At 38.4% G+C, this 26,280-nt stretch overlaps 2 protein-coding genes across 2 annotated transcripts; both read right to left on the bottom strand.

Moving 5' to 3' along the window:
* Positions 1 to 3: 3 nt before the first annotated feature.
* Positions 4 to 24,905, bottom strand: LOC131798283 (microfibril-associated glycoprotein 4-like). Its single transcript, XM_066163842.1, has 5 exons — positions 24,829 to 24,905; positions 2,897 to 3,153; positions 2,643 to 2,763; positions 716 to 1,099; positions 4 to 269 (listed from the first exon to the last, which is right to left on the bottom strand). The coding sequence occupies exons 2-5, from the start codon at positions 3,107 to 3,109 to the stop codon at positions 4 to 6; spliced, it is 984 nt and encodes a 327-aa protein (XP_066019939.1). The 5' UTR covers positions 3,110 to 3,153; positions 24,829 to 24,905.
* Positions 10,459 to 11,453, bottom strand: LOC131798282 (techylectin-5B-like). Its single transcript, XM_059115945.2, has 2 exons — positions 11,202 to 11,453; positions 10,459 to 10,858 (listed from the first exon to the last, which is right to left on the bottom strand). Exons 1-2 carry the CDS (start codon positions 11,314 to 11,316, stop codon positions 10,593 to 10,595), a joined length of 381 nt encoding a protein of 126 aa, XP_058971928.2. The 5' UTR covers positions 11,317 to 11,453; the 3' UTR covers positions 10,459 to 10,592.
* Positions 24,906 to 26,280: the final 1,375 nt, after the last annotated feature.

The following is a 26,280-nucleotide window of genomic DNA, read 5'->3' as shown; positions in this document are numbered from 1 at the left end:
AGTTCAGAAATCTACTGGTCTTATTTTCATCTCGGTTCTCTTGAGGGAGTAATGATATCCTTTCCAGTCTTTCCAGTTCACTCCATTAGCATAGGAGAAGTGATTGCCACGAAGATATAAACCATTGAGATTTGATCGGTGACAATTCTTGTACCACCAGGCTCCTTTGAACTTATTGGCGCAGTTTTCACCTCCATGAGGGTCATTATCTTGATCTTTAGTGGTGAATGGCATGCAGCGATGCGCAGCAAGAGAGTCACCAGAAGTTCCTAACAAAACGAGCAGCAATATGAGTGTTACGTTTTACCAACAACGAGCCGTTCGTAATTCAAAAGAAATCATGAAATATCAGATAAGTATAATTTAACCATGATGAAATGGAGTAAAAGTATTTTATTAATATCTATGATTTATGTCAAAGATTCTTGAGATTAATCACTCAATATGATAATGCCAATAAATATGTTTACCGAGACACTCATCATAGTTGGATTAGTTCGTCAGGTTAACTGCGCATGATCCACCGGAGAATACATTTGGACTAATCAATGTCTGGTATTCACTGTTCAGGATTGCATATCGATGAGATTACTTTTTTTGTCTTCCAAAGCTATCAGTGTAAAATATGTTAAGCATATTTACATCACTCAGCACTCTTTTTCCCCCCTACCCCTCTTAAATGACTAGAATAGAAGCGACGAAATGACAGTTCTACCTGAATAGGAACCAAGGATCAGCTTGTACTTGTCTTTCTCACTCATAACACCAAACAAGTTATACTCGGCATATGCTGTGTTCCCTTCAAAGTCCTCCAAGTCCACACGCAACATGCTGTTATTATCTGAGGTCAGCCGGTGAATCTTGTCCAGTCCCAACCAAAACTCACTTTTCAGGTCACCAAAGCCATGTTTGTAGTTGTTCCAGTAGCGGTAGAAATCAACTGAGCCGTTCAGTCTTTTCTGGAACACTGTCCAACCACCACCGGCTGTTGTTTGGTCACAGAATACATCAAAGGCAGGCAAATTATCAGGTTTAATGGTGTACACACCGTCAGTTGGTTTACCTGCGGACTTGTAGATTTCTGAGCAGTTTCTTTTGACTGAAAATCAGTAAAAACAAACAAAAAACAAAATAAAACAAAACGCCCACTTTAAATGGTTTGGATGTTGACTGGTTTTTGTTTGCTTCCTGACTACTGCTCTGGCTGATAAAACGTAATTCTGAACATTAACTAGTACCATTTCCTTTTCCTTAATATCTACCAGCTATATTCATGTAAAGTTACAGTAATAGGCTTTTCCTTTTTAACTCGTGAATTGCATGCATGCGCAAGAGCGAGTTGTAGATATGATGTGGAGAGTGGCACTCGCTCGCTCGCTCGCTCGATTGGTCGATTCCTGTAAACTTTTTTTCAATTTTAGGCTTTTGAGTGCATTTGATAGTATTTGGCGAGTAATGAACAAACGAAATGGCGACCTTTGTTCCTAAGAATAGTGGTGCGGTGAAAAAAAAGCCAATGATAATCTTAAAAGAGTTTATTTTTTTTCGTTTAAGTTTCAACGAGCGGCGCCAGCGACTGGCACGCGTGCCAGGATTCACACTGAAATAATCGAACAACCTTCGTTTGTCATAAAATTGTAATTTACAATCCTTGAACTTGAAAACAATCCGAAGATTCATTAAAAATATCACTTACTCCGAAGCGGAGTTTACAGGTGTTCAAAACCTTTTTCTGTTATGGTGTGAGATTGAGGACAAAATCGATCATTACATTACGTATCGCGTGTTTTTTCTGTGTGAAGCAACAAAAGGTGCCGGCGACTGACGAAATTACAGGTTAACACGAAACTCAGATAACACCTAAACAAACAATTTTAGCTACCGATTTTCCGCGAATTTTTAAAGAACGATTTTCTTTTAAGTTTCAAGACAATTTGAAGATTCAAAACAAATATTACGTACTAAAATGCGAAAGTTATACACCACAAAATTGATAAATAGGCCTGAAATGAAATTCTATCTTGTTTTTGATTATACGTTGCCTAGCACGTGACCAAAATCTACCCAGGCTGAAATCCAAAACGACGGTGGCAGTCTGGGCTTAGTTATATCACTCAAAACTCGTTCCTGTATGTCTCATTTGATAAAGAGGGAATCATTCGTGTTTTCATTAAGGCAGTATTGCCTTGATTTTCCAATATTTACAATGATAGACAATAAATTTCACTTTTCACCTACATTTACCTCCAACCTTTTCTTTTGAACCAGAAACAAAAATTATATATATTTAAAACACATGACATCATTCACCCTTGTCAAATGTAATAGCATGATCATTTCAATTGTAATGCCTTCTTATCCCAACGTTACCTTTGTTTCTTTGCTACATTAGCGAACACTGAACTACTGCTCTTACTCTAAATATGACAATCAATCACAAAATTCCCTAAACCAGATAACATTAAACATAATCCAAAAAATCATGCAAATCATCTGTCAATTCACGAGTTTGCTCACAGACCATTTTGATTAGCTTTACTTCAGTGGTTACTATTTTGTTCTTGAATTCAAGTTTGGGACTGAAGTGAGTAACTCCTCTCGTACTAAACGAGAGACTTGCCCACACAATCCTCTCATTTCACCTTCACTGATTTGGCAGGTTTCTCCAGTGAATCTTTCCCAACAGACACAACGAAAACCTTTATAGGTGAATCCAGCCTGACAGGTGCCACTGTTTAAGCATGGGCTGCTGCTGCATGGATTCTGTTAAAAAAAACAAAATTAACTTTTGACTTTGGAACTAATCTTCCTTATGTCAAGAATAAGATCACTTTAGCCTAAGAAAATTAAACAATCTCTTCAACCATCTCAGTTTCGTAAGAATGTGAAATGTTACCTCGATTGCAAGATAAGCGTAGCCTGGATTGTTCACGAGAAGAAATGAAGCATGGTTTTCCTCCGTGGCGTTATTCAAATCGCATTTTTGGCTTCCTCCTGTAACAGGTCCAACATTGATGGACACACAATTAGGCTCCATATAACACATTACTCTGCAGCTCCCCTCGTTTGGCACCTCTACACTTTTGATCACGTGATTTTTCATGGCCATGTTCGGTATTGGGTCTTTGAATTTGATGTGTCGACTGTCGTCGTCTGTGGTAGGCAAAATAAATACATCATTTAGTTTCCACTTACTCGAGATAATTTCTTATTTTCATCGATGAAAAAGGCACATTAAACAACTTTATTTCAAAACTGTACAGCATGAGAACCCTGACGAGTTTTCCCTAAAGGTGATTCTCATCTCTTGGAAATTCAACGTAAATGGGAGGCTTTCATTACCAAAAATTAATTTTTGATTGTGAATTAATAAGCGGAAAGAAAATATTAAAAAACATCAAGAATATTTTCATAGCGTTCATCAACGCACCACCATATCTGTGAATCGTTTGTTTTAATTCATCATTTTGAGCCTTTTTTAAAATTTTACTTTTTTGTATCTCTATTCCATATTAAAATAAAGTTCGGATATAACGCGCGCTGTCATTGGTTAAAAGAGCGTGCTCTATGAGAGTATAGGGCATAGAGCTGAGCTTAAGCTGTCGCACCATCTGCCAAATTGGATTATGTCCGATCTTTTCCAGGACTTTTCTTTAGCCTTTCTTTTTTTTTAATTGAAAGTGATATTTCGAAACAAGTGAGCCGGCATGTAGCAACAGAACAACCAAACAAAGGTTTATAAACATGTTAGGCGCCGTAATTGACGTTATTATAACGTGAGCAGAGACGAAAATCCTCAAAGTGAAAACGAAATGAACAGTCCGAGTTTTGAAGGTTTTCACGCTTAGTTAGATTGCAAGCGAATAGTAATAAAAATCAAACACAACTAACACTCGTATAGTATATAAAGTTCGAGTTCAAAAGCAAAACAGAACAAAACAGGAATGATAAAAAAATAAAGCCAAAGTGGCATAATTGTTATAATTCATACTAATCATGACGGCGTCAGAGCGACTGCGAGCGAGCGACTGCGCTAACGTGGCTAGCTCGGAGATCGCCAGTGAAGCAAGTCTCAGAAATTACATCGACCGTCCTTCGCGTTAACGGTGAGCTTCCTCTGACGTCCTTTCCGGTGTGTTGAGTGGTGAAGGCCACATCAGTCACTGCAACCGAGTTTTGCGGCTCAGTCATCTCAAGCAATCTTCCAGTTCCGGTGAATTCGTCTCTCGTTCATTCATGAAATTCGCCTTGAGCAGTTTGTTTACTATTTGTCACGTGAAAAAACGTGCGTGTTTTTGTGAGCCACAATTCGGCCGGATTTCACGGAACATTTCACTTCCACTTAGAGACTAATAAAATTCTGGCAAAAGTGTGAGATTTGACCTGCCAAACTATTTAAGTTTGTAAACAATTGCAGAATGTGAACTTTGATGGTTTGACATTTCTGACAGCTTTAGTCTTGTACAGCCAATCAGATATTTGAACTGTTATAACAACGATTCTGATTGACTTATTGTACTACGTCTCGTATTTCTCCCTACACTTCTTTCGTGCTCGAACCGTCTCGTGCGTGCTTTAAAACAGAACAGGGCACAGTCAAGGCTTCTGTATTTGTTAAATAGAAGACATTTTGAGATAGATAAAGCGGATTGTCTGCTTTAAGGTTGTTTACTTTGATCAGCAGGTAGCGTATGTAGTTCGTGTGATTGTTTTGAGGAAGCGACACCAGAAAGAGGAAACGCAAAAATTTAAAAAGGGATTTATACTCACCGGTGCAACAGAAGCATGGTGGGAGAATAATTCCAAGGCAGATATAGAGAATACTAATGATCGGTTGAAGAGAAAACTTGAACTGCATCGCTATAAATAAATAATTAAATTCAAGGTAATCGGTATAATAGTGAGCGTCCCAAAATATAACCTTCCTGTTTTCCTGTAAATTTGAATGTTGACAAATGTTAGGCAGCTGTCTGCACTGGAGTATTTTTAAATTCTTACTCTATCTTGTAAATTTCATCTTATTCTTATAAGACCTAATATTTTATAAAGCTTCGAAGAAGAACGAAATGGAGCACATCACCCTTATCGGAGGTGACAGGAGTTTATCAATATGACTATTTTCAGCCTGTTTAACTTTGAGCTTGCGTCAGTTAAGTTAAGAGCAAGAAACAAATTTTTGCAGACTTGCTACCGACAAAGATGTCGGATCACTTCTGAAAATACAAAATCTGAACAATTTATTCTGATGACTTGCGGCAATCAAGTTAAGAGCAAGAAACAAATTTTTGTAGACTTGCTACCGACAAAGATTTCAGATCACTTCTGAAATACAAAATGTTAAAAATTTATCCTTTTTTATCTCAAAATGTTCTTCACTACGATAGAACAGCATTGCACATTATTAACATGAAGATTAACTTTGAAGCAACTTTAAATTGAACAATGCGATAGAATGTATGTAAAGTACAGAGGCCTAAGTTTTTTATGTCTCGTTTTGTTCATGGTAGTTGAACAGGGTAGTTAGCATTAAACATCACCCGATTTTATCTTAGTTAGACAGGTCGCAAGCATTCTATGACTTTCGGATGATATTTGAGAACTTCAACCTAAAAACTTTCAAATTTGTAACAACTTTGACCAGAAGGGTGTGACAGAATGTGAAATATTGTGTGGCTGAATTGACAGAAATTTACTCAAAATTTTTCTTAATCAATTCTGCAATCAACTCAATTGGTCTGAGCAAGAAAGGTTTGGTCTAAGAAATGTAGATAAGTAGCTCACAGATCTCTTACCTTCTGAGCGAAAAGTGTTTTTCCTTACTTAGTTTTGTTCTTGAGGGTATCAATAATGAAAACTTTATGGTGTCGTGCTTTTCTTCAATTTATAAAACTGTTTGAACCTCTGTAACTATGGTTACAAAACAAAACCGCTGTTTTATACGCCACAGTCCTTCTTCCTGTTCAGCTGTTCTAATTGCTGTTAATAATCAGGTCAAAGCTTTTGCGTTTTAATCTAAATGACTGCGGAGTCTCATCTTAGTACCACTGGGTATGACAGTCAATGAAATATTTCTATGAAAATCCAGTAGTATGTTCCGAAATACATATATCGCAAGTCTAACTCTTAAACAAAGCTGCAAATTATTTGGTCAAGACACTTTCAGCGTGACATTATCTATTTTCCTTGGTGATATGTGTTATGACAGGTTATGACAGGTTATGACAGGTCTACGTTTTTCAAGTTAAAATTTATGAAAATATGTCGGAATTTTTAGAACTACACACCGTGTCGCATTTTCCTCACTAAAAAACTCACGTACGTAGATGTTGTCAATGGAACCGTTATCTGTTTCTTCCTCTCCTTACGCTTTGGTATTCAATTTGGCTGGCGTTTTGTCCTGAAAACTGCATATGAGTGTCAAATTTAAGTTTCAGCTGCTCTTGTGGTGGAGAAAAAATAAAGTTTCGTGAGACGGCCATAATATTTAAAAGCATTATATGCGAGAGATTATCTGAAGTGAAATCTACATTATCTGGGGTCGTTTCGTTTCAGTCGTTTCACTTGTTTCGTTTAGGTCGTTTCGTTTCGTTTTGCTGTTTCGGGTCTTGGTACATGCCGAAATTATAAACGAAAACCACAAACTAAACATTTCGACTTAATATCTTTCCGCTGAAAAAACTGATGTTACTAGAAAGTGCCCAGAAACTTGGAAAAAATGGCGATAAAATGCAAGGGGTACATGACGCCTTTGAGGTTTCTTTTTTTCACCCAGGAAGCCATAGGCCTGCTTAATGATAAAATATACAGTGTTACAGAGAATGTGATATACTGTTACAAGTAAGCGTTGTACGATACTATAATTCTCATCGTGCGCGAAAACCTTATTTGCACTAGGGTACTCTTGTTAAAAGAGGTTGTTATTGACCACAAGGTAACTTAGTTCTGATAACTGAGTTGACAATGCAAATGATCTCCATAAAGGGTTTCTAAGGCTACCATTTCGAACGCCCCTCAACAGAGCTTTATTAATAACATCATTTTCATCGTCGCTCGACATAATTCCTGTGAATACGTTGACCCTCGTGCAAAAAATGGAAAGTAGCTTACAAATATATTTCTTACCTTCTGACTGACAAAATGTTTGTCGTACTTGATATTGTGTTTGGGTATGTTATGACTGGTGAACATAAACGCCACAGGCCTTCTTCCTTTTCAGCTGTTCTACTTATTTGTAGTCATCAGATCACTGCTTTTGTGTTAACTGTGGGTGACTGGTTTTCTCTAAATAACATTGTAGAAGTATAATACTCAATGAAATACCTCAATAAGAGTCCTGCAAACAAAGCTACAAATGATGAAATGTGATCAATAATTGTAGGAACCCAAACACAGTGAGACAAAGTCTCGAGGGAAATTTGAAACAAGCCTAGGACGTTATAATCAACCATTAATTTTCGCGCCCATATACTGGCTACTTTACAAAAAACACTCTTTTTGTAGAGTCTAGTAAAATATTAAAAAGCTGGTCGCAACCACGCATCCGCATCAGATAAGCACTTGTTTTTTTATGAGCGGTCTCGGGTGATATGAGAATTAAGAGGAGGGTACGTTTTAAAATAGATAAACCTCCTTCTGGCTTGCTGGTATTTCGGCTGATAATGTCCTTGGCTGAAAGATTGTCATAAAAACGTCATATTTTCCCTCGAAGCTTTGCTACTCGGCCAAATATTTTTTTAACTTTTTGGACAATATCTCAGCCGTGGACATTATCAGCCGATTTACCAGCCGCCCGAATGGGTTTATTTACTAATTAGTTGTATCTCAAAAACAAGCAGAATGTTAAGGCCGTCGGAAAAATCTTCAAACGGCAGTCAAAGGATACGGTCATTGTTCCAAACATTTAAACCACGAAAATACCGTATAAGGGGTCTTTCTTTTTCTATTAGATTAAAGTGAGGGTCTTAAATACCCCAGAGAATATCAATCGCTAAAAAAGTGATGTCGTGCCATCGTTAATAAAACTATTTTAAGTGCTGTAATCATGTTTACAAAACAAAATATGTTTAATAAGCGATGAACGGACGCGCTTTAGTTTTTCTTCCTAATCATACGTTCCAATTGTAGGTATTCATCAGTTCATGGTTTTGGTCTTTTATATTTTTGATAATCCAGTACAAGGTTTTTGAAAAGTGCCGGAAAGTCAAATTCTATGAAAAAGCCGCAAATGATTAGATGTGAATGATAATTGTTGGAACACAAACGCAGTAGAATTGACAATAGAAAACATAAATATTTCTAGTTTAAGATCGTGTTTGCCTAAAATCTTTTGCTTTTTTAGCTGGTGGCTTTCTCTCAGGCAACCAGGATGAAGAAATGATACAGCAAAACGAAACGAAACATGCGAAACCACCGAAATGACCAAAGCAAAACGATCGAAACAAAACGAACCTAGCGACCAAAACGAACGACCGATATGACCCAAAAATATACATAAAATAACACGGGGGCGGATCTAGGGGAGGCCACATAAAGCACAGTAGTCTATGGTCAAAGGTAGGGACCATCTTTGAATCGTACGTCCTCGATGTCAGAATAGGGTAATTCTGTTTTCCAAATAAGTGAGAAGTTCTTCTCAGTGCCATCGCCTGAGATAAGATTTCTTGTCGTTCTCATCATATATTCCATGTAGAATTTTTGTGCTTCTCAGAACGAGTTTTATTGCGTGGGGAGCCCGCCAGTTCGAACGACATTTCAACCTTACCTGTCCTTAAAGTGTTCTGACTTCCGGTTCTCTGTTACGACTCTACTTCCGGTTATTATACTTTCAATTATCGAATGATACTCCTACATCACGTCTGACCATACGTTTTACGACTGGCATCCTATTTTATACAAACCCAAACACAAGAGCCAGCTCGTAGGCTAAACAGACGGCGGTAAGAGGTCTTACATCCTGAGAGACACCGCCGGTAATCGGCTTTCATTGAATCAGTGCTGACACTTAAGAATGACTACCACTTAATTTCTCCTTACATTGTTACCCCCTGAATCAAACATTAAGGTCATGAGAAAAAAAGAAATGACCAACAACTGCAGAAGCTCTTGATCATTAAACAAATTCTCCCGGTCATCAGCTAAGAAAATGTATAGAGCGCAGTATGGAGAATATGCATCCTGATGTTAGGGTGTAAAGGGTGAAACGGGGGTGAATCGTTTGAGCCTGCCACTAACAAATTTCTTGCTTTCACCAGAGACATGAATTTCAGAGCGTGGATGGTGGAAACCTACCTGCAGATTCCTCGGTACCTGGGACGTGCACCTAAAGATGTGGACAAACTCACGTCTAAATTCAAAACTTTACACGAGTTGGACGCCATAGCCGCAGAACGAGCTGAAAGAAAGGTCTCCGTTTCTTGATTACGTTCCCCATCGCATTGAAATTGTCAAAAAGCGAAAACTTTTATGTATCATAGATTTTAATCATTTATACGTAAACAAAGCTGTAAGGAGTTCTCCTTCAGCCTGCAAACCAATGATCACAAGCGATCCAATGGGCTCGATATATTAAAATTCTAAAATGGCTTCGAGGCTAGGGGGAATAAAACAAAACATGTTTCACCTACTCATCCTTACATTTGTTATTTCTACAAACTCACTTTGTAACATAATCACCTGATGAGCCGTATCTACAAAATGGACCTTGGGCGTGACAATGTGTACTTAAATTGCAATATGTTTATCAATAGCAGTGCAAGGTATTTACTTTAACAAAAGCTAAGGAAATACAAATAAAAGCAATATATGAAGCAATTTAGAATCATCGACATTACGTTACTGCAATCCAGTGTACACTAGAACTTGAAATATTTGTTTTTCTGATAGCGTTCTTCAGAGTCAAAACATTGGGTAATTGTTTGGAGTTTCGTTATAGAAATCAAAGGGAACTAGAACTGAATCAGCGACTAGGTTTATTCTTGATATTGACTTTGAAAAATGAAGGCTGTGTGATCGCTTTGTGTTCCGTTAAGTGAAAGACGAGTAAAAAATTTAAAGAATCAAAACTTGTATAACCGAGATTGTAGGAGCATAGGAGGCGTGATGGCCATGATGATACAAGCCATTGAGATTCGAGCATAACTCTTGAGAATACCTCAGACCCACCTAATATTTTATGGAGACAGGGTCTTTGCAGCCGCTGCCTCCAGGCTATAGAATGTCTCACCCATAAACCTTAAACTGAGTCTATCAGTTTCTGTTTTTTGAAGAAAGATTGAAGACGCATTTTTTCTGAGCTACTTATGATTCACTGTCAATTTCCAACTATGATAAGGAGCTTTTTGCATGTACCGTTATATAGATCAAGTCATTTTTATTATTATGATTATTATTATCATCGATTAACTGGCCAATTTTACAGAATCAGCTATTCCTATTTTAAAAAACACGCACAAAGAAGCAAGAAAAACCTGAACAGCATTTCGCTAAGCTCCAATTTAAGAGTGATTATTAAATGCTAAATAGACTTGATCGAGACACTGGTGTCTTTTGTTAAAGTTGGTGCTGTATCATTGTTGTGCCATAATTATGACAGTTCAAAAATCCACTGGTCTTATTTTCATCTCGGTTCTCTTTAGAGAGTAATGATATCCTTTCCAGTGAAACCAGTTCACTCCATCAGCAAAGGAGGAGTGCTGGCCACGAAGATATAAACCATTGAGATTTGAGTAGTGACAATGCTCGTACCACCAGGCTCCTTTGAACTTAATGGCGCAGTTGTATTCTCCCTCATTGTCATTATCTTGATCTTTAGTGGTGAACGGCCAACCGCGTTGCCTAGCAAGAGAGTCACTAGAATTTCCTGACAAAATGAGCCGCACTATGAGTATTACGTTTGACCAACATGCAGCAATGAGTAGTACGTAATTCAAAAGAAATCTTGAAATATCAGATAAGTATAATTTAACGATAATGATACCACTAAACGTGATAATGCTTATAAATATGTTTGCCGAGACAAAGCGACGAAATGACAGTTCTTATCAACGTCCGGAATGCATTATTCAGGATTGCATATCGATGAGCTGAGATTATTGACGTAAAAGACGTTAACCATATTTACATTACTCAGCACTCTCCTCCCCCCCCACCCCCCCCCCCATCTTTGAATGACTAGAATAGAAGGGACGAAATGACAGTTCTACCTGAATAAGAACCAAGGAGCAGCTTGTACTTGTCTTTCTCACTCATAACACCAAACAAGTTATACTCAGCATATCGAGTGTTCCCTTCAAAGTCCTCTAAGTCCACACGCAGCATGCTGTTATTATCTGAGGTCAGCCGTTGAATCTTGTCCAGTCCCAACCAAAATTCACTTTTCAGGTCACCAAAGCCATGTTTGTAGTCGTTCCAGGAGCGGTAGAAATCAACCGAGCCGTTAAGTCTTTTCTGGAACACTGTCCAACCACCACCGGCTGTTGCTTGGTCACAAAATACATCAAAAGCAGGCAAATTATCAGGTTTAATGGTGTACATACCGTCAGTTGGTTTACTGCGGACTTGTAAATTTCTGCGCAGTTTCTTTTGACTGAAAATCAGAAAAAAGAAACAAACAAAACGCTATAAATGCTTTGGATGTTTAGTGCTTTTTTATTGCTTTCCTGACTGTTGCTCTGGCTGATAAAACTTAATTCTGAACATTAACTAGTAACATTTCATTTCTTTTTAATATCTACCAGCTATATCCATGTAAAGTTACAGTAATAGGCTTTTCCTTTTTAGCTTCACTTCAGTGGTTCATATTTTGTTCTTGAAGTCAAGTTTGGGACTTGAGTGAGTAACTCCTCGCGTACTACGAGAGACTGCCCCACGTAATTTCACCTTCAACTTGGGCAGGTTTGTCCACTGAATCTCTCCCGACCGACACAACGAAAACCTTTATAGGTGAATCCAGCTTGACAGGTGCCTCTGTTTAAGCATGGGCTGATGCTGCATGGATTCTGTTGACAAACCAAAGTAAACTTTTGTGCAGATCTTCCTTATGTCAAGAATAAGATCACTTTAGCCTAAGAAAATGAAATAATCTCTTCTACCATATTACTTTCGTAAGAATGTGAAATGTTACCTCGATTGCCAAGATATGTGTAACCCGGATTGTTCACCAGAAGAAAGGGAGCATGGTTTTCCTCCGTGGCGTTATTCAACTCGCATTTTTGGTTTCCTCCTTCAACAGGTCCAACATTGATGGACACACAATAAGGCTCCATAAACACATTACTTTGCAGCTCCCTTCGTTTGGCACTTCTGTAATTTTGATCGCGTGATTTTTCATGGCCATGTTCGGTATTGGGTCCTTGAATTTAATGTGTCGCCTATCGTCTTCTGTAGTAGGCAAAACAAATACATCATTAGTTTCCACTCACTCCAGATAATTTCTTATTTTCATCGATGAAAAAGGCACATTAAACAACTTATTGCGAAACTTCACACCATGAGAACCCCAACGAGTTTTCCCTAAAGGTCATTCTCATCTCTTTAAATTTCAACGTAACTGGGAGGCTTTCATTACCAAAAATTAATCTTTGATTGTGAATTCTTGAGCGGAAAGAAAATGTTAAAAAAACATCAAGAATATTTTCATAGCCTTCATTAACGCCCCGCTATATCTGTGAATTCGTTTGTTTTAATTCATCATTTTGAGCCCCTTTTTTATAAAATTTACGTTTTTTTGTATCTCTATTCCTATATTATAATACAAAGGCCGGATTATAAACAGCCGCGCTTGTCATTGGTTGAAAGAGATTTGCTAATATGAGAGTATAGAGTATAGAAACTGAATGTGGCTATAAAGCTGTCACCTCCATCTGACCACAATTGTACCATGTTTCGACCTTTTCCGGGACGTCTTTTTAGCTTTTTCCGATAATATGAAAGTGAAATTTCGGAATCAAGCGAGCCGGCAAAGTAGCTAAAACAGAAGAACCAAAAGAAAGGGTTTGTAAACATACCAGGCGCCGGTTGTTTACGTTAATTAAAACGTGGGCGGATACGAAATCCTCAAACAGGAAAAAACAAAATAGGCGACATTCCGAGTTTTACAGATTTTCACGCTCAGTTAGATTGCAAGCTTTACGTGACGGTAATGAACAATCAACACACAGAAACACGCTAGTATAGTATATAAAGGTTACAGAGTTCAAAAACAAACACAGAACAAAACAGAAAATGGATTGAAAAAATAAACAACCTCGGCATAATTGTTTTAAAATTCATACTACTCATGACGGTGTCTAAGCAAATATGATCATGCTGAAGTCCATCGAGGCTCACTGGATCATGCCGATATCCGGTCATCACAGTTAAAGCAAGCCTCGGAAAATACAAGGCCGCCCTTCGAGTGAGCAAAAAATAAGAGCTCGCTCTGATATCCTTTCCAATGTGTTGAGTGGAAGTCACTCGCAGTCACCTGCCAAGCGCGGTTCCGGCGCTGTCATCCCGGAGCGATCTTCATGTTCCGGTGAATTAGGCTGTTCGTTCATTAAAAAACACTCGCTTGAAAAGTTTGTTTTCTACCTTGTCATGTGAAAAAAACCCGCGTGTTTTTATGAGCCATAATTCGGCTGAAGTTCACTGAACATTTCACTTCAAGATTCCAAATTAAAAATCAGGCAAAAGCGTTAAATTCGACCTGCCGAATTCTTTTAGTTTGTAAACTATCGCAGAGTGTGAACTTTGATGGTTTTTTTTACTTTGATGGTTTGACACTTTTGACAGCTTTTGTCTTGTACAGCCAATCAGATTATTTGAACCATTCTAACAGGGATTCTGATTGGCTTATTGTAGCGTGCTCTATGAGAGTATAGAGCATGCTGACGACACTGTTCTTCGCTTTGGAAATAAAGTTTGTTTTGAAAATTGAAAGTAATACATGGGGAATTTAACGGATTGGGATTTTCATATAAAAAAAAATAGAGAAGCCTTGACTGTGCTCTGTTAAGCTGTTATAAAGCACTTAGGAAGCGGCTAGAGCACTCAAGAAGTGGGAAGAAACACTCGATTACGTCTCGTGTTTCTCCCTACACTTCTTTCGTGCTCTAGCCTTTTTTAAAAATGCTTTATAACAGAACAGAGCACAGCCAAGGCTCTCTATTTGTTAACTATAATAAAGTTCGGATATAACGCGCGCTGTCATTGGTTGAAAGAGCGTGCTCTATGAGAGTATAGAGCATAGAGCTGAGCTAAAGCTGTCGCGCCATCTGCGAAATTGGACTATGTCCGACTTTTCCAGGACTTTTCTCTGGCTTTTTTTTTTTTTTTTTGTTAATTGAAAGTGATATTTCGAAACAAGCGAGCCGCCAAGTAGCAACAGAACAACCAAACAAAGGTTTATAAACATGCCAGGCGCCGTAATTGACGTTTTTGTAACGTGAGCAGAGACGAAAATCCTCAAAGAGAAAACGAAATGAACGCTCAGTTTTGAAGGTTTTCACGCTTAGATTGCAAGCGAATAGTAATAAAAATCAAACACAGCTAACACTCGTATAGTATATAAAGTTCGAGTTCAAAAGCAAAACAGAACAAAACAGGAATGATTAAAAAATATAGCCAAAGTGGCATAACTGTTATAATTCATACTAATCATGACGGTGTCAGAGCGACTGCGAGCGAGCGACTGCGCTAACGTGGCTAGCTCGGAGATCGCGCCAGTGAAGCAAGCCTCAGAAATACATCGACCGCCCTTTGCGTTAACAGTGAGCTTGCTCTGACGTCCTTTCCTATGTGTTGAGTGGTGAAGGCCACATCAGTCACTGCAACCGAGTTTTGCGGCCCAGTCATCTCGGGCAATCTTCCAGTTCCGATGAATTCGTCTCTTGTTCATTCATAAAATTCGCCTTGAGCAGTTTGTTTACTATTTATCATGTGAAAAAACGTGCGTGTTTTTGTGAGCCACAATTCGGCCGGATTTCACGGAACATTTCACCTCCAGTTAGAGACTAAAAAAAAACTTCTGGCAAAAGTGTGAGATTCGACCTGCCAAACTATTTAAGTTTGTAAACAATTGCAGAATGTGAACTTTGATGGCTTGACATTTCTGACAGCTTTAGTCTTGTACAGCCAATCAGATATTTGAACTGTTATAACAACGATTCTAATTGGCTTATTGTACTACGTCTCGTGTTTTCTCTCCATACACTTCTTTCGTGCTCGAACCGCTTCGTGCGTGCGTGCTTTACAACAGAACAGGGCACAGTCAAGGCTTCTCTATTTGTTAAATAGAAGACATTTTGAGTTAGATAAAGCGGATTGTCTGCTCTAAGGTTATTTACTTTGATCAGCTGGTAGCGTATGTAGTTCGTGTAATTGTTTTGAGAGGAAGCGACACCAGAAAGAGGAAACGCAAAAATTTAAAAAGGTATTTATACTCACCGGTGCAACAGAAGCATGGTGGGAGAATAATTCCAAGGAAGATATAGAGAATACTAATGATCGCTTGAAGAGAAAACTTGAACTGCATCGCTATAAATAAATAATTAAATTCAAGGTAATCAGTATAATAGTGAGCGTCCCAAAATATAACCTTCCTGTTTTCCTGTAAATTTGAATGTTGACAAATGTTAGGCAGCTGTCTGCACTGGAGTATTTTTAAATTCTTACTCTATCTTGTAAATTTCATCTTATTCTTATAAGACCTAATATTTTATAAAGCTTCGAAGAAGAACGAAATGGAGCACATCAACCTTATCGGAGGTGACAGGAGTTTATCAATATTTTTTATTTTCAGCCTGTTTAACTTTGAGCTTGCGGCAGTTAAGTTAAGAGCAAGAAACAAATTTTTGCAGACTTGCTACCGACAAAGATGTCAGATCACCTCTGAAAATACAAAATGTGAACAATTTATCCTGATGACTTACGGCAATCAAGTTAAGAGCAAGAAACAAATTTTTGTAGACTTGCTACCGACAAAGATGTCAGATCACGTCTGAAATACAAAATGTTAACAATTTATCCTTTTTTATCTCAAAATGTTCTTCACTGCGATAGACGAGCATTGCACATTATTAATATGAAGATTAACCTTGTAGCAACTTTAAATTGAACAATGCGATAGAATGTATGTAAAGTACAGAGGCCTAAGTTTTTTATGTCTCGTTTTGCTCATGGTAGTTGAACATGGTGGTTAGAGAAGAAGGATGAGACAGAATGTGAAATATCGTGTGGCTGAATTGACAGAATTTAACACAAAATGTTTCTGGATCATGTCTGAAATCAGCGCAATTGGTCTGAGCAAGGAAGGCTTGGTCCAAGAAATATGGATAACTAGCTAACAGAGATATGCTTCTTACCTTTTGAGCGAAAAAGTGTTTTTCGTACTTGGTTTTGTTCTTGCGGGATATCAATAGTGAAAACTTTATGGTGTCGTGCTTTCCTTTAATTAATAGACCTGTTTGAACCTCTGTAACTATGGTTACAAAACAAAACCTCTGTTTTCTACGCCACAGTCCTTCTTCCTGTCCAGCTGTTCTAGCTGGTGTTACTCATCAGGTTAAAGCTTTTGTTTTAAATCTAAATGACTGCGGAGTCTCATCTTAGTACCACTGGATATGACAGTCAATTAATATTTCTATGAAAATCCAGTAGAATGTTTTGAAAAACATATATCGCAAGTCTAACTCTTCAATAAAGCTGCAAATTACCTAGTCAAAACACTATCAGCGGGACATGTAAGAAGTTTTAGAATTACATAACGTGGTCCTATTTTCCTTGGTGATATGTGTTTATGACAGTTATGACAGGTTCACGTTTTTCAAATTAAAAATTATGAAAATATGAATTTTTAGTGTGTTACACACAGTGTTACATATAAGGTTCTGATTTTCCAATTTAGAAAGTATCTTGCAAAAAATATTCTCGTCAAAATTACTCTTATTTTCCTAGGCAACCAGGATGAAGAAATAATATCATAAAACTAAGGCCCGAAACTAAAACTAAACTAAAACCCAAAACAGCAAAACAATACGAAATAAGTGAAACATGCAAAACCACCGAAATGACCAAAACAAAAAAGATTGAAACGAAACGAACCTAACGACCAAAACGAAACGACCGAAACGACCAAAATAGTATACAAAAAAAATTGATAAAAATAAAATGAATGCCCAAGGGTGTCAGGCGTCAGTCATCATATTCATCTCGTTTAGATTATGGTCTACGGGGTTTACCATTTAGAACTAGGGGTTCGAATCGTGGTGGCGGTTGGAAAAACCAATTCGAAGTTCTTTGCACTTGGCCATCATTCAGTGGAGCCGTCGAGACTCGCTTGTCTCGAAAGGTCCATCCACCATCTTCCTGGAGTTTGCGCTTATTACCCTTTGTAACTATTTCGGAACAAGGTGTCACTCCCCAACGTATTTCCACATGTCAACTGGTATGTTCCCAATCATTAATCATAAGACACGACTAACCGGAACCGTGCCCATTTTGTTTCCTGGAGGACAACCGATGGCACAGAGCGCCATTCAGAGTGACAATCCTGAGCAAGTTTAACTCGTTGTTTTCCGTCCCTCAACGTAGTCAAACAATCCAACCTTTGAGCTTGACTCGGACTCTCATATTTGTTAGGTTTTTGAACCGAACACTGTGATCGATAAGGTCAAAGGCCTTACGGAACTCAGCGTAGACTACTCTTTGCCGTTGCAGTCACTTCCGTCGGTGTTAACAAGCCAATTCATGCCGCATAATTGACCAAGGCATGTGTATTTAGACGATTTATGAATAGTGTCAATTGTCCGCGGGTCGAGATTCTCTTGTAACACATCAGGTTTAACGTATTTCTCAACAATGTTATCTTCAGCCGAGCTTAAAGAAAAAACCCAAAGGGAATAGGGCCCCCCCCGTGAGGGAAATCGGACGGAGCGTGCTTGTTATGTTCCTTAATAGGCCTTTGTTTTGGCACCGGGACAACGTCAGCCTCTTTCCAAGAAGGCGGAAGGCGGATTCGTGGAACGAGGAGTTGAGGATCGCAGAGACTTTGGACCCCGCCTAGATATCAGCGTTTTCCTTTACTAACCAATGCCGGGATACCGTTCTGGCCCTTGTGCGTTCGAGGGGTTGAGTCGCAGATAGTTCATACACGTTGAAAACTCCGATATCATAGTTACGGCCTGACCTTCGTGGTTTTGGCTTGTGTTGGGTCAAATGGATTGTGGGTAAGAGGCTCACAAATCTGCATTGGGGTCCGGACACGCTGAATTGATTTAAGTTGTTGCCATAACACCTGGTGCGAAACCTAGGTGTTGCAGTAATTGCTGTCGTTGGCCCGCGTTTCAGATGCAGGTGACATTCCCGCGGAGCTTTTTCACACGGAGGGCTTACACTCCCCTCAAATGGCTCCCTTTGATTCGTAGTAACTTTGCCCGTCAGCCTCTTACGCTCACGATTCACAGCCAATTTCTGAGCATATCGAAAGGTATCCATATTTCCTTTTGCAAGGGCACATTGGAGTCGTTTGATCAGGTTCTTGAGTTTGCCATTCAACCACGGAGGCTCACAGTTCGATGAATATATTGGATCGCAGGGTAAAAATTAATTCTAGTCCCGTCTTAACGCTATTTTCAAATAGTGGCCCCTTTCTCCGCGCAGGTCTCCACGGTGTCAAGTAGGCGTTGTAATGGTCAACAATTTCGATGTAATTTGTATTGCGTGTCTTGTACGTAGGTAATTTTTTCGTTTTGCTGTGGTCCTTTTGTCCTCGGGTTGACTTGTGTGATCTTGTAATTACGATTTCGCTTCCGTTTTGTTTTTGTCGATCTCCCAGCTTCTCTGTCCACGATAACGTGACCACAAATTCTTAGCTAAATTGTTTAGCAGAGGTCGTGTGGCAAGCTGAGCCATTTGACCATAGTTTAAACTACTAAAAGATTAAAAGATAAGTAGCGCTTCAAAGTGGCAGCCATACGTGGGCGCATGACACGTGACAAGATGGTGACGATGTGGATTGGACTGGCATCCTATCCAGAGGGGAAGTATTAAGACCCTAATTACTTCATGTTACAGTAACTGGGATAAGCTGTTTGCTCCAATGGGTCACTTAGCTCAAGGAAAACCTTTACTTTACCTTCAGTTGCAAGACTAGGGTGGGTCATTGTGTTACAATCATGGACACCTTAACTTTTCTCCTCCCACTCCTTGTCCAAGAATCACATTATAGTTCCTTGTCCTGTAAACTGCCTTATTCACCTTATTCATGTGGTAAAAAAGAGTGGTAGTACAGACAGTCAAAGTATGTCTGTCCTCTGTGGTAGATGTTATAGCCTTTAAGCCGCTATAGGAGCCATAGATCAGTGGAACATCAATGCTCCCCTGTTATATTGGATGTCAAAAATCTCAATACGCTTTATTTCCACAGATCTCAGCAAAGCTCTTTTTATCCCGGAACTGGGATCCTCAAGGATCCTGCACACCTTGTTTCTCTGGTTCTTTAGTTACTCCCCCTACTCCTAATATCCTGCTACCCTTAATTTGTTACCCCTGCTCCATTTCCCGAGGCAAAGTTCAACACTACACCCAAGTGGTCCTAAACTCAGAGAAGGTGTCCGAAATAAGATGAGAGAGTTTGAAAAATTGGATGGAGACGATCTGTTGCACAGGTTTAAAGTATTAAAGAGTAAAAAATAAATTTTTTGTTTTTTTTTTTTATTTGTTTTTTTCCAGTTGGAAGAAAATTGCCGACAACCTTTTACGTTTTTTTAATTTCCGATTTCTTGCCAAAAAAAATTCTTTCCTTACGTCAACCTTTTTTTTTATTTATTTTCTTACGACCTTGTCGTTTTAACATTATGATTATCCGCTTCAGCTCTTTTTTTTAATTTGGATATTTTTCCCTTCTGCATCTTTTTTTTTTACCCCCCCCCCACCACCCCCCCGCCACCCGCTTTGACGCTACGCATATGCCCAGACGGGCAAGATTGCAAATGAGGGGAACTCGAACCTTTCGGGTACCAGCAATGCGGTGAAGAGAAAAGCTGGTTTTTATTATCAAACGCAACCAACGACACAAAAACCCAAGTATAAACAAATCTTATTTTTCGCCATTTCCCGAGTGACAAGGCGTTCAACACTAAACCCAGTGTCTAAACTCAGAGAAGGTGTCCGAAATCAGATGAGAGAGTTGGAAAATTGGATGGCGACGTCTGTTGCACAGGTTAAAGTATTAACGAGTAAAATAATTTTGTTCTGGAATATGCCACCTTTTCCACTCTGACCGGCCATTGCATGAGAACTTTCGGTAACGCATCGCGTGAAGAGACAAGCTATTGGTTTTTTTAATTAGCACAACGCAAACACGAAAGGAATCACTTAAACTACAAGCATAACACCTCTTATTTTTTCACTATGCAAGACACGCTTCAACACGCTCATAAACACAATCAGAAGTACTTTCTTTCCCTTTCCTTGTACCTTCATTAAGGCGAAAATCAAGAGCGGTTACGCTTGCATCTGGTACGTAAGTCACCAGTTGAAAATCAGTCCTAACCCCTTTAACCTCCGCAAGATCTGATTGGTTCCTTTTCCCCACCCGGCTAAGAAATGGCTTGGTCTGAAGAAATCTAGACAACTAGCTCCCAGAGACATTTCTTACCTTCTGAGCGAGAAAACGTGATTTGGTTTTGTTCTCGGAGGTATCCTCATAGTGAAAACATTTATGTTGTGCCTTTCTTTAGCAGAACTGGGGTTTTTTTTGTGTTTGAACTTCTGGTCAACTATGGTTACAAAACAAAAGCGCTTGTTTAATATGCCACAGTCCTTCTTCCTGTCTAACTGAGCTTTTGTGGTTTAAAACATCTTACTGACTGATCTCATCTTATTAACACTGGATATGACAGTCAATAATAACTACGATGCACAATCCAGTCGAATGTTTTGCAACGTATTATGCAGATAGTCTAACTGTCAAACAAAGCTGCAAATTATTCGGTCAAAACACTTTCAGTCGGACATGTATGAAGTTTTAGAAACACAGCGTTGTCCTACATTCCCCTGGAGATAATCTGAGTGCTATATCTTTTAAATTGCAGTTTTATGAAACTATGAATTTTTTAGAACTACACAATGTGTCGCTTTTTTCTCCGAAGTTTGCTATGGTGAGTATATGTAAGGTACTGGTTTCCCAATTATAAAAACACGTCTTGCAAAAAATGCTCTTCTTTGACAAAATTAATCGCGAAGTTTCAGACAGAATCAATATTTCGCTGTACAATAATTAAATAACAGCCGGTTTTCCTACCCATCATGTTTGTAACTCTGCATTACTGTCTCTTCTTTACTACTCTGTTAGCTAAAAACTTCATTTCTCTTAGACCCACCAGGATGAAGAAATGATACCATGGAAATTATTGACATTAAAAAAAAAAAAAAAAAAAAAAAAACAAAAAAAAAAAAAAAAAAAAAAAAAAAAAAAAAAAAAAAAAACACTCAAACCCCAAAACCAAAACGAAAAGAAACGGTGTGAAACCACCGAAATGACCGAAGCAAAACCATCGTAACAAAACGAAACCTATCGACCAAAACGACACGACCGATAGGACCCCCCAAACATATGCAAAAAATAACAGTCAATACTCATCCTTACATTTATTTCTACAAACTCATTTTGTAAACATAATTACCTTATGAGCCATATCTACAAAATGGACCGTAGGCGTGATACTGTGTTCTTATGATTAAATTGCAATATGATTATCAATAACAGCGCAAGGTATTTACTTTAAACCAATGCGAAGAAAACAAATAAAAACAACCATATAAAGCATTTTATAATTATCGACATTACGTTACTGCATTCCAGTGTACACCAGAAACTTTGGGTAATTGTTCGGAGTTTCGGTTATAGAAATAAAAGGGAACTATAACTGAATTAGCGGGCTCGGTTACTCTTCTCGATTTTTCTTAGCAAAAATGAATGCTGGGTGATCGCTTTGTGTTCCGTTAAGTGAAAAGACAAATAAAAATTTGAACAATCAAAACTTGTATAACCGAGATTGTAGGAGCGTAGGAGGCGTGATGGCCATGATTATACAAGCCATTGAGATTCGAGCATAACTTTTGTGCAAACCTCAGACCCACCTAAAATTTTATGGAGGTACAGTGTCTTTTCAGAAGCCTCTGCCCACACCAAACAACCCCCGAGATTTGGAATGTCTTCACCCATACCCGAACTGAGGTTTTCTACTTTCTGTCTTTCACTGATAAAAGATTAAAGACGGCGTTTTTTCAGAGCTACTTATGATTAGCTGTCAATTTCCCAACTACGATACGGTAGCTTTTCTTCGCATGTACCTCTACACAGATCAAGTCATTATTATTATTATTATTATTCTTATTATCACTGTTTAACTGGCTGATTCTACAGAATCAACTATTCCTGTTTTGCAAAAAAACACGCACCAAGAAGATTAAGCAAGAAAACCTGGAGAACATTTCGCTAAGCTCCAATTTTAGAGCATGACTATTAGCATGCTGAAAAGACTTGATCAAGACACTCGTTTTCCTGTGTTAAGTTTGGTACCTCTGTTATCATTGTTGTTCCATAAAACATGCCAGTTTCAGAAATCCACTGGTCTTATGTTCATCTCGGTTCTCTTTAGAGAGTAATGATATCCGTTTCCAGTGTTTCCAGTTCACTCCATCAGCAAAAGGAGGGGTGATTGCCACGAAGATATAAACCATTGATATTTGAGTGGTGACACCCTCTCGTACCACCAGGCCCCCCTTTGAACCTAAATGGCGCAGTTTGCGACCGTCCCTGATTGTCCTTATCCTCTGATCTTTAGTGCTGAACGCATCACCGCGAATGTAGAGCAAGAGAAGGCACCAGAATTTCCTGACAAAACAATCCGCACTATGAGCATTACGTTTGACCCGACAATGCGCAGTTTGCTAAAAATTTTTTCCAAAAAAAAAAAAGAAACCTTGAAATATCAGATAAGTATAATTTAAAACATAATGATAATGGAGTAAAAGTATTGGTTAGTTAATATCTATGATTCATGTCGAAGATTCTAGGGATTGAATCACTCAATATGATGATGCCGATGAATATGTTTGCCGTGGCACTCATCAGATTTGGATTAGTTGGTCAGGTTATCTGCATATGATTCACCGGCAAATACCTTTGGACTAATCAACTTCCGGTCTGCGTTGTTCAGGATTGCATATCGATGAACTGACATTACTTTTTTGTCTTCCAAAGCTATTGCTGTAAAATATGTTAAGCATATTTACATTATTCAGCACTCTCCTCCCCACCCCCCTCCCCCTCTTAGAATGACTAGAATAGAAGCGACGAAATGACAGTTTTACCTGAATAAGAACCAAGGATCAGCTTGTACTTGTCTTTCTCACTCATAACACCAAACAAGTGATACTCGCATAACGCGTATTCCCTTCGAAGTCCTCCAAGTCCACACGCCGCATGCTGTTCTTATCTGAAGTCAGCTGGTGAATCTCGTACAGTCCCAACCAAAATTCACTTTTCAGGTCACAAAAGCCATGTTTGTAGTCGTTCCAGTCGCGGTAGAAATCAACCGAGCCGTTCAGTCTTTTCTGGAACACTGTCCACCCTCCACCGGCTGTTGTGTGGTCACAGAATACATCAAAGGCAGGCAAATTATCAGTTTTAATGGTGTACACACGTTAGTTGGTTTACCCGTGGATTTGAAGATTTCTGCGCAGTTTTTTTTGTGATGAAAATCAGTAAAAACAAACAACATAAAAACAAACAGAACTCCCACTTTAGATTTTTTGGATGTTAGTTCCTTTTTTTTGCTTTCCTGATGTTGCTCTGGCTGATAAAACTTGATTCTGAACATTTATTAGTATAATTTCTCTTTCCTGAATATCTACCAGCTATATTCATTTAAAGTTACAGTAATAGGCTTTTCCTTTTTAGCTTTACTTCAGTGGTTAATATTTTGTTCTTGAAGTCAACTTTGGTACTTGAGTGAGTAACTCCTCGCGTACTACGAGGGACTGCCCCACGTATTTCACCTTCAACTTGGCAGGTTTGTCCACTGAATCTCTCCGCGACCGCCACAACGAAAACCTATATAAGTGAATCCAGCTTGACAGGTGCCACTGTTTAAGCATGGGCTGATGCTGCATGGATTCTGTTGACAAACCAAAGTAAACTTTTGTGCAGATCTTCTTTATGTCAAGAATAAGATCACTTAGCCTCAGAAAATGAAACAATCTCTTCTACCTTCTTACTTTCGTAAGAATGTGAAATGTTACCTCGATTGCAAGATATGTGTAACCAGGAGTGTTCACGAGAAGAAAGGGAGTATGCTTTTCCTCCGTGGCGTTATTCAACTCGCATTTTTGGTTTTCTCCTACAACAGGTCCAACATTGATGGACACACAATAGGCTCCATCAAACACATTAGTCTGCAGCTCCCTTCGTTTGGTACTCTGCACTTTTGATCGCGCGATTTTTCATGGCCATGTTCGGTATTGGGTACTTGAATTTGATGAGTCGCCTATTGTCGTCTGTGGTAGGCAAAAAAAATAAATCGTTTAGTTTGTTCTCACTCGACATAATTTCTTATTTTCACTGATGAAAAAGGCACATTAAACAACTTTAGTTCAAAACTTCACTGACTTTTGTTTCTTTTATTCCATAATAGAAGACATTTTGAGCTAGATAAAGCGGATTGTCTGCTTAAAGATTATTTACTTTGATCAGCAGGTAGCATGTGCAGTTCGTGTCATGGTTTTGAGGAAACGACACCAGAAAGATGAAAACGAAAGAAATTTGAAAAAGGGATTTATACTCACCAGTGCAACAGAAGCATGGTGGGAGAATAATTCCAAGGAAGATATCGAGAATACTAATGATCGGTTGAAGAGAAAACTTGAACTGCATCGCTATAAATAAATAATTGTAAATTCAAGGTAATCAGTATAATAGTGAGCGTCCCAAAATATAACCTTCCTGTTTTCCTGTAAATTTGAATGTTGACAAATGTTACGCAGTTGTCTGCACTGGAGTATTTTTAAATTCTTAATCTATCTTGTAAATTTCATCTTATTCTGATAAGTCATAGTATTTTATAAAGCTTCGAAGATGAATGAGCTTGCGGCAGTTAAGTTAAGAGTAAGAAACAAATTTTTGCAGACTGCTACTGAAAAAGATGTGAGATCACTTCTGAAAATACAAAATGGTGAAACAATTTATCCTGATAACTTGCGGCAATCAAGTTAAGAGCAAGAAACGAATATTGTAGACTTGCTACCGACAAAGATGTCAGATCACTTCTGAATAACAAATGTCAACAATTTATCCTTTTTTATCTCAAATGTTCTTCACTACGATAGAACAGCATTGCACATTAGTAATATGAAGATTAACTTTGTAGCAACTTTAAATTGAACAATGCGATTAGAATGTATGAAAAGTACAGAGGCCTAAGTTTTTTATGTCTCGTTTTGCTCATGGTAGTTGAACAGGGTAGTTAGAGAAGAAGGATGAGACAGAATGTGAAATATCGTGTGGCTGAATTGACAGGAATTTACTCAAAATTTTTCTTAATCAATTCTACAATCAACGCAATTGGTCTGAGCAAGAAAGGCTTGGTCTAAGAAATATAGATAAGTAACCCACAGATCTCTTACCTTCTGAGCGAAAAAGTGTTTTTCGTACTTGGTTTTGTTCTTGAGGGTATCAATAATGAAAACTTTATGGTTGTCGTGCTTTTCTTCAATTTATAGAACTGTTTGAACTTCTGTAACTATGGTAACAAAACAAAACCGCTGTTTCATACGCCACACTCCTTCTTCCTGTTCAGCTGTTCTAATTTCTAAAGGGGTAAGTTTCTAAAGAAACTGTGGTGCTGCGTCAGTGGGAGAGTATAGCAGGTAATTTAGTGTTAACAACTGGGTTGAAAACGTAAATTAGCCACCGTAAAGGGTAAAAAAAGCTGACGTTTCGAGCGTTAGCCCTTCGTCAGAGCGATTGACGAAGGGCAAACGCTCGAACGTCAGCTTTTTTACCCTTTACGGTGGCTAATTTACGTTTTTAACCCAGTTGTTAACACTAATTACCTGCTGTTCTAATTTCTGTTACTCATCAGGTCAAAGCTTTTGCGTTTTAATCTAAATGACTGCGGAGTCTCATCTTAGTACCACTGGATATGACAGTCAATGAAATATTTCTATGAAAATCTCGTAGCATGTTCCGAAATACATATATCGCAAGTCTAACTCTTAAACAAAGCGGCAAATTATTTG

This window comes from Pocillopora verrucosa, chromosome 3 (assembly GCF_036669915.1).
Source record: "Pocillopora verrucosa isolate sample1 chromosome 3, ASM3666991v2, whole genome shotgun sequence".
In the NCBI taxonomy this organism is placed as follows: domain Eukaryota; kingdom Metazoa; phylum Cnidaria; class Anthozoa; order Scleractinia; family Pocilloporidae; genus Pocillopora; species Pocillopora verrucosa.
The sequence above is the reverse complement of the archived record's forward strand: the minus strand, read 5'-3'. Positions and strand labels throughout refer to the sequence as shown.

Excerpts from the sequence above, each read along its gene's own strand:
- LOC131798283 (XM_066163842.1), bottom strand. The coding sequence starts at position 3,109 with ATGGCCATGAAAAATCACGTGATCAAAAGTGTAGAGGTGCCAAACGAG. Across the intron at positions 1,100-2,642 it reads AACCTGCCAAATCAGTGAAG|TCAAAAGAAACTGCTCAGAA; the intron begins GTGAAATGAGAG and ends ACTGATTTTCAG. Across the intron at positions 270-715 it reads GATCCTTGGTTCCTATTCAG|GAACTTCTGGTGACTCTCTT; the intron begins GTAGAACTGTCA and ends TCGTTTTGTTAG.
- LOC131798282 (XM_059115945.2), bottom strand. The coding sequence starts at position 11,316 with ATGCTGCGTGTGGACTTAGAGGACTTTGAAGGGAACACTCGATATGCT. Across the intron at positions 10,859-11,201 it reads GCTCCTTGGTTCTTATTCAG|GAAATTCTAGTGACTCTCTT; the intron begins GTAGAACTGTCA and ends TCATTTTGTCAG.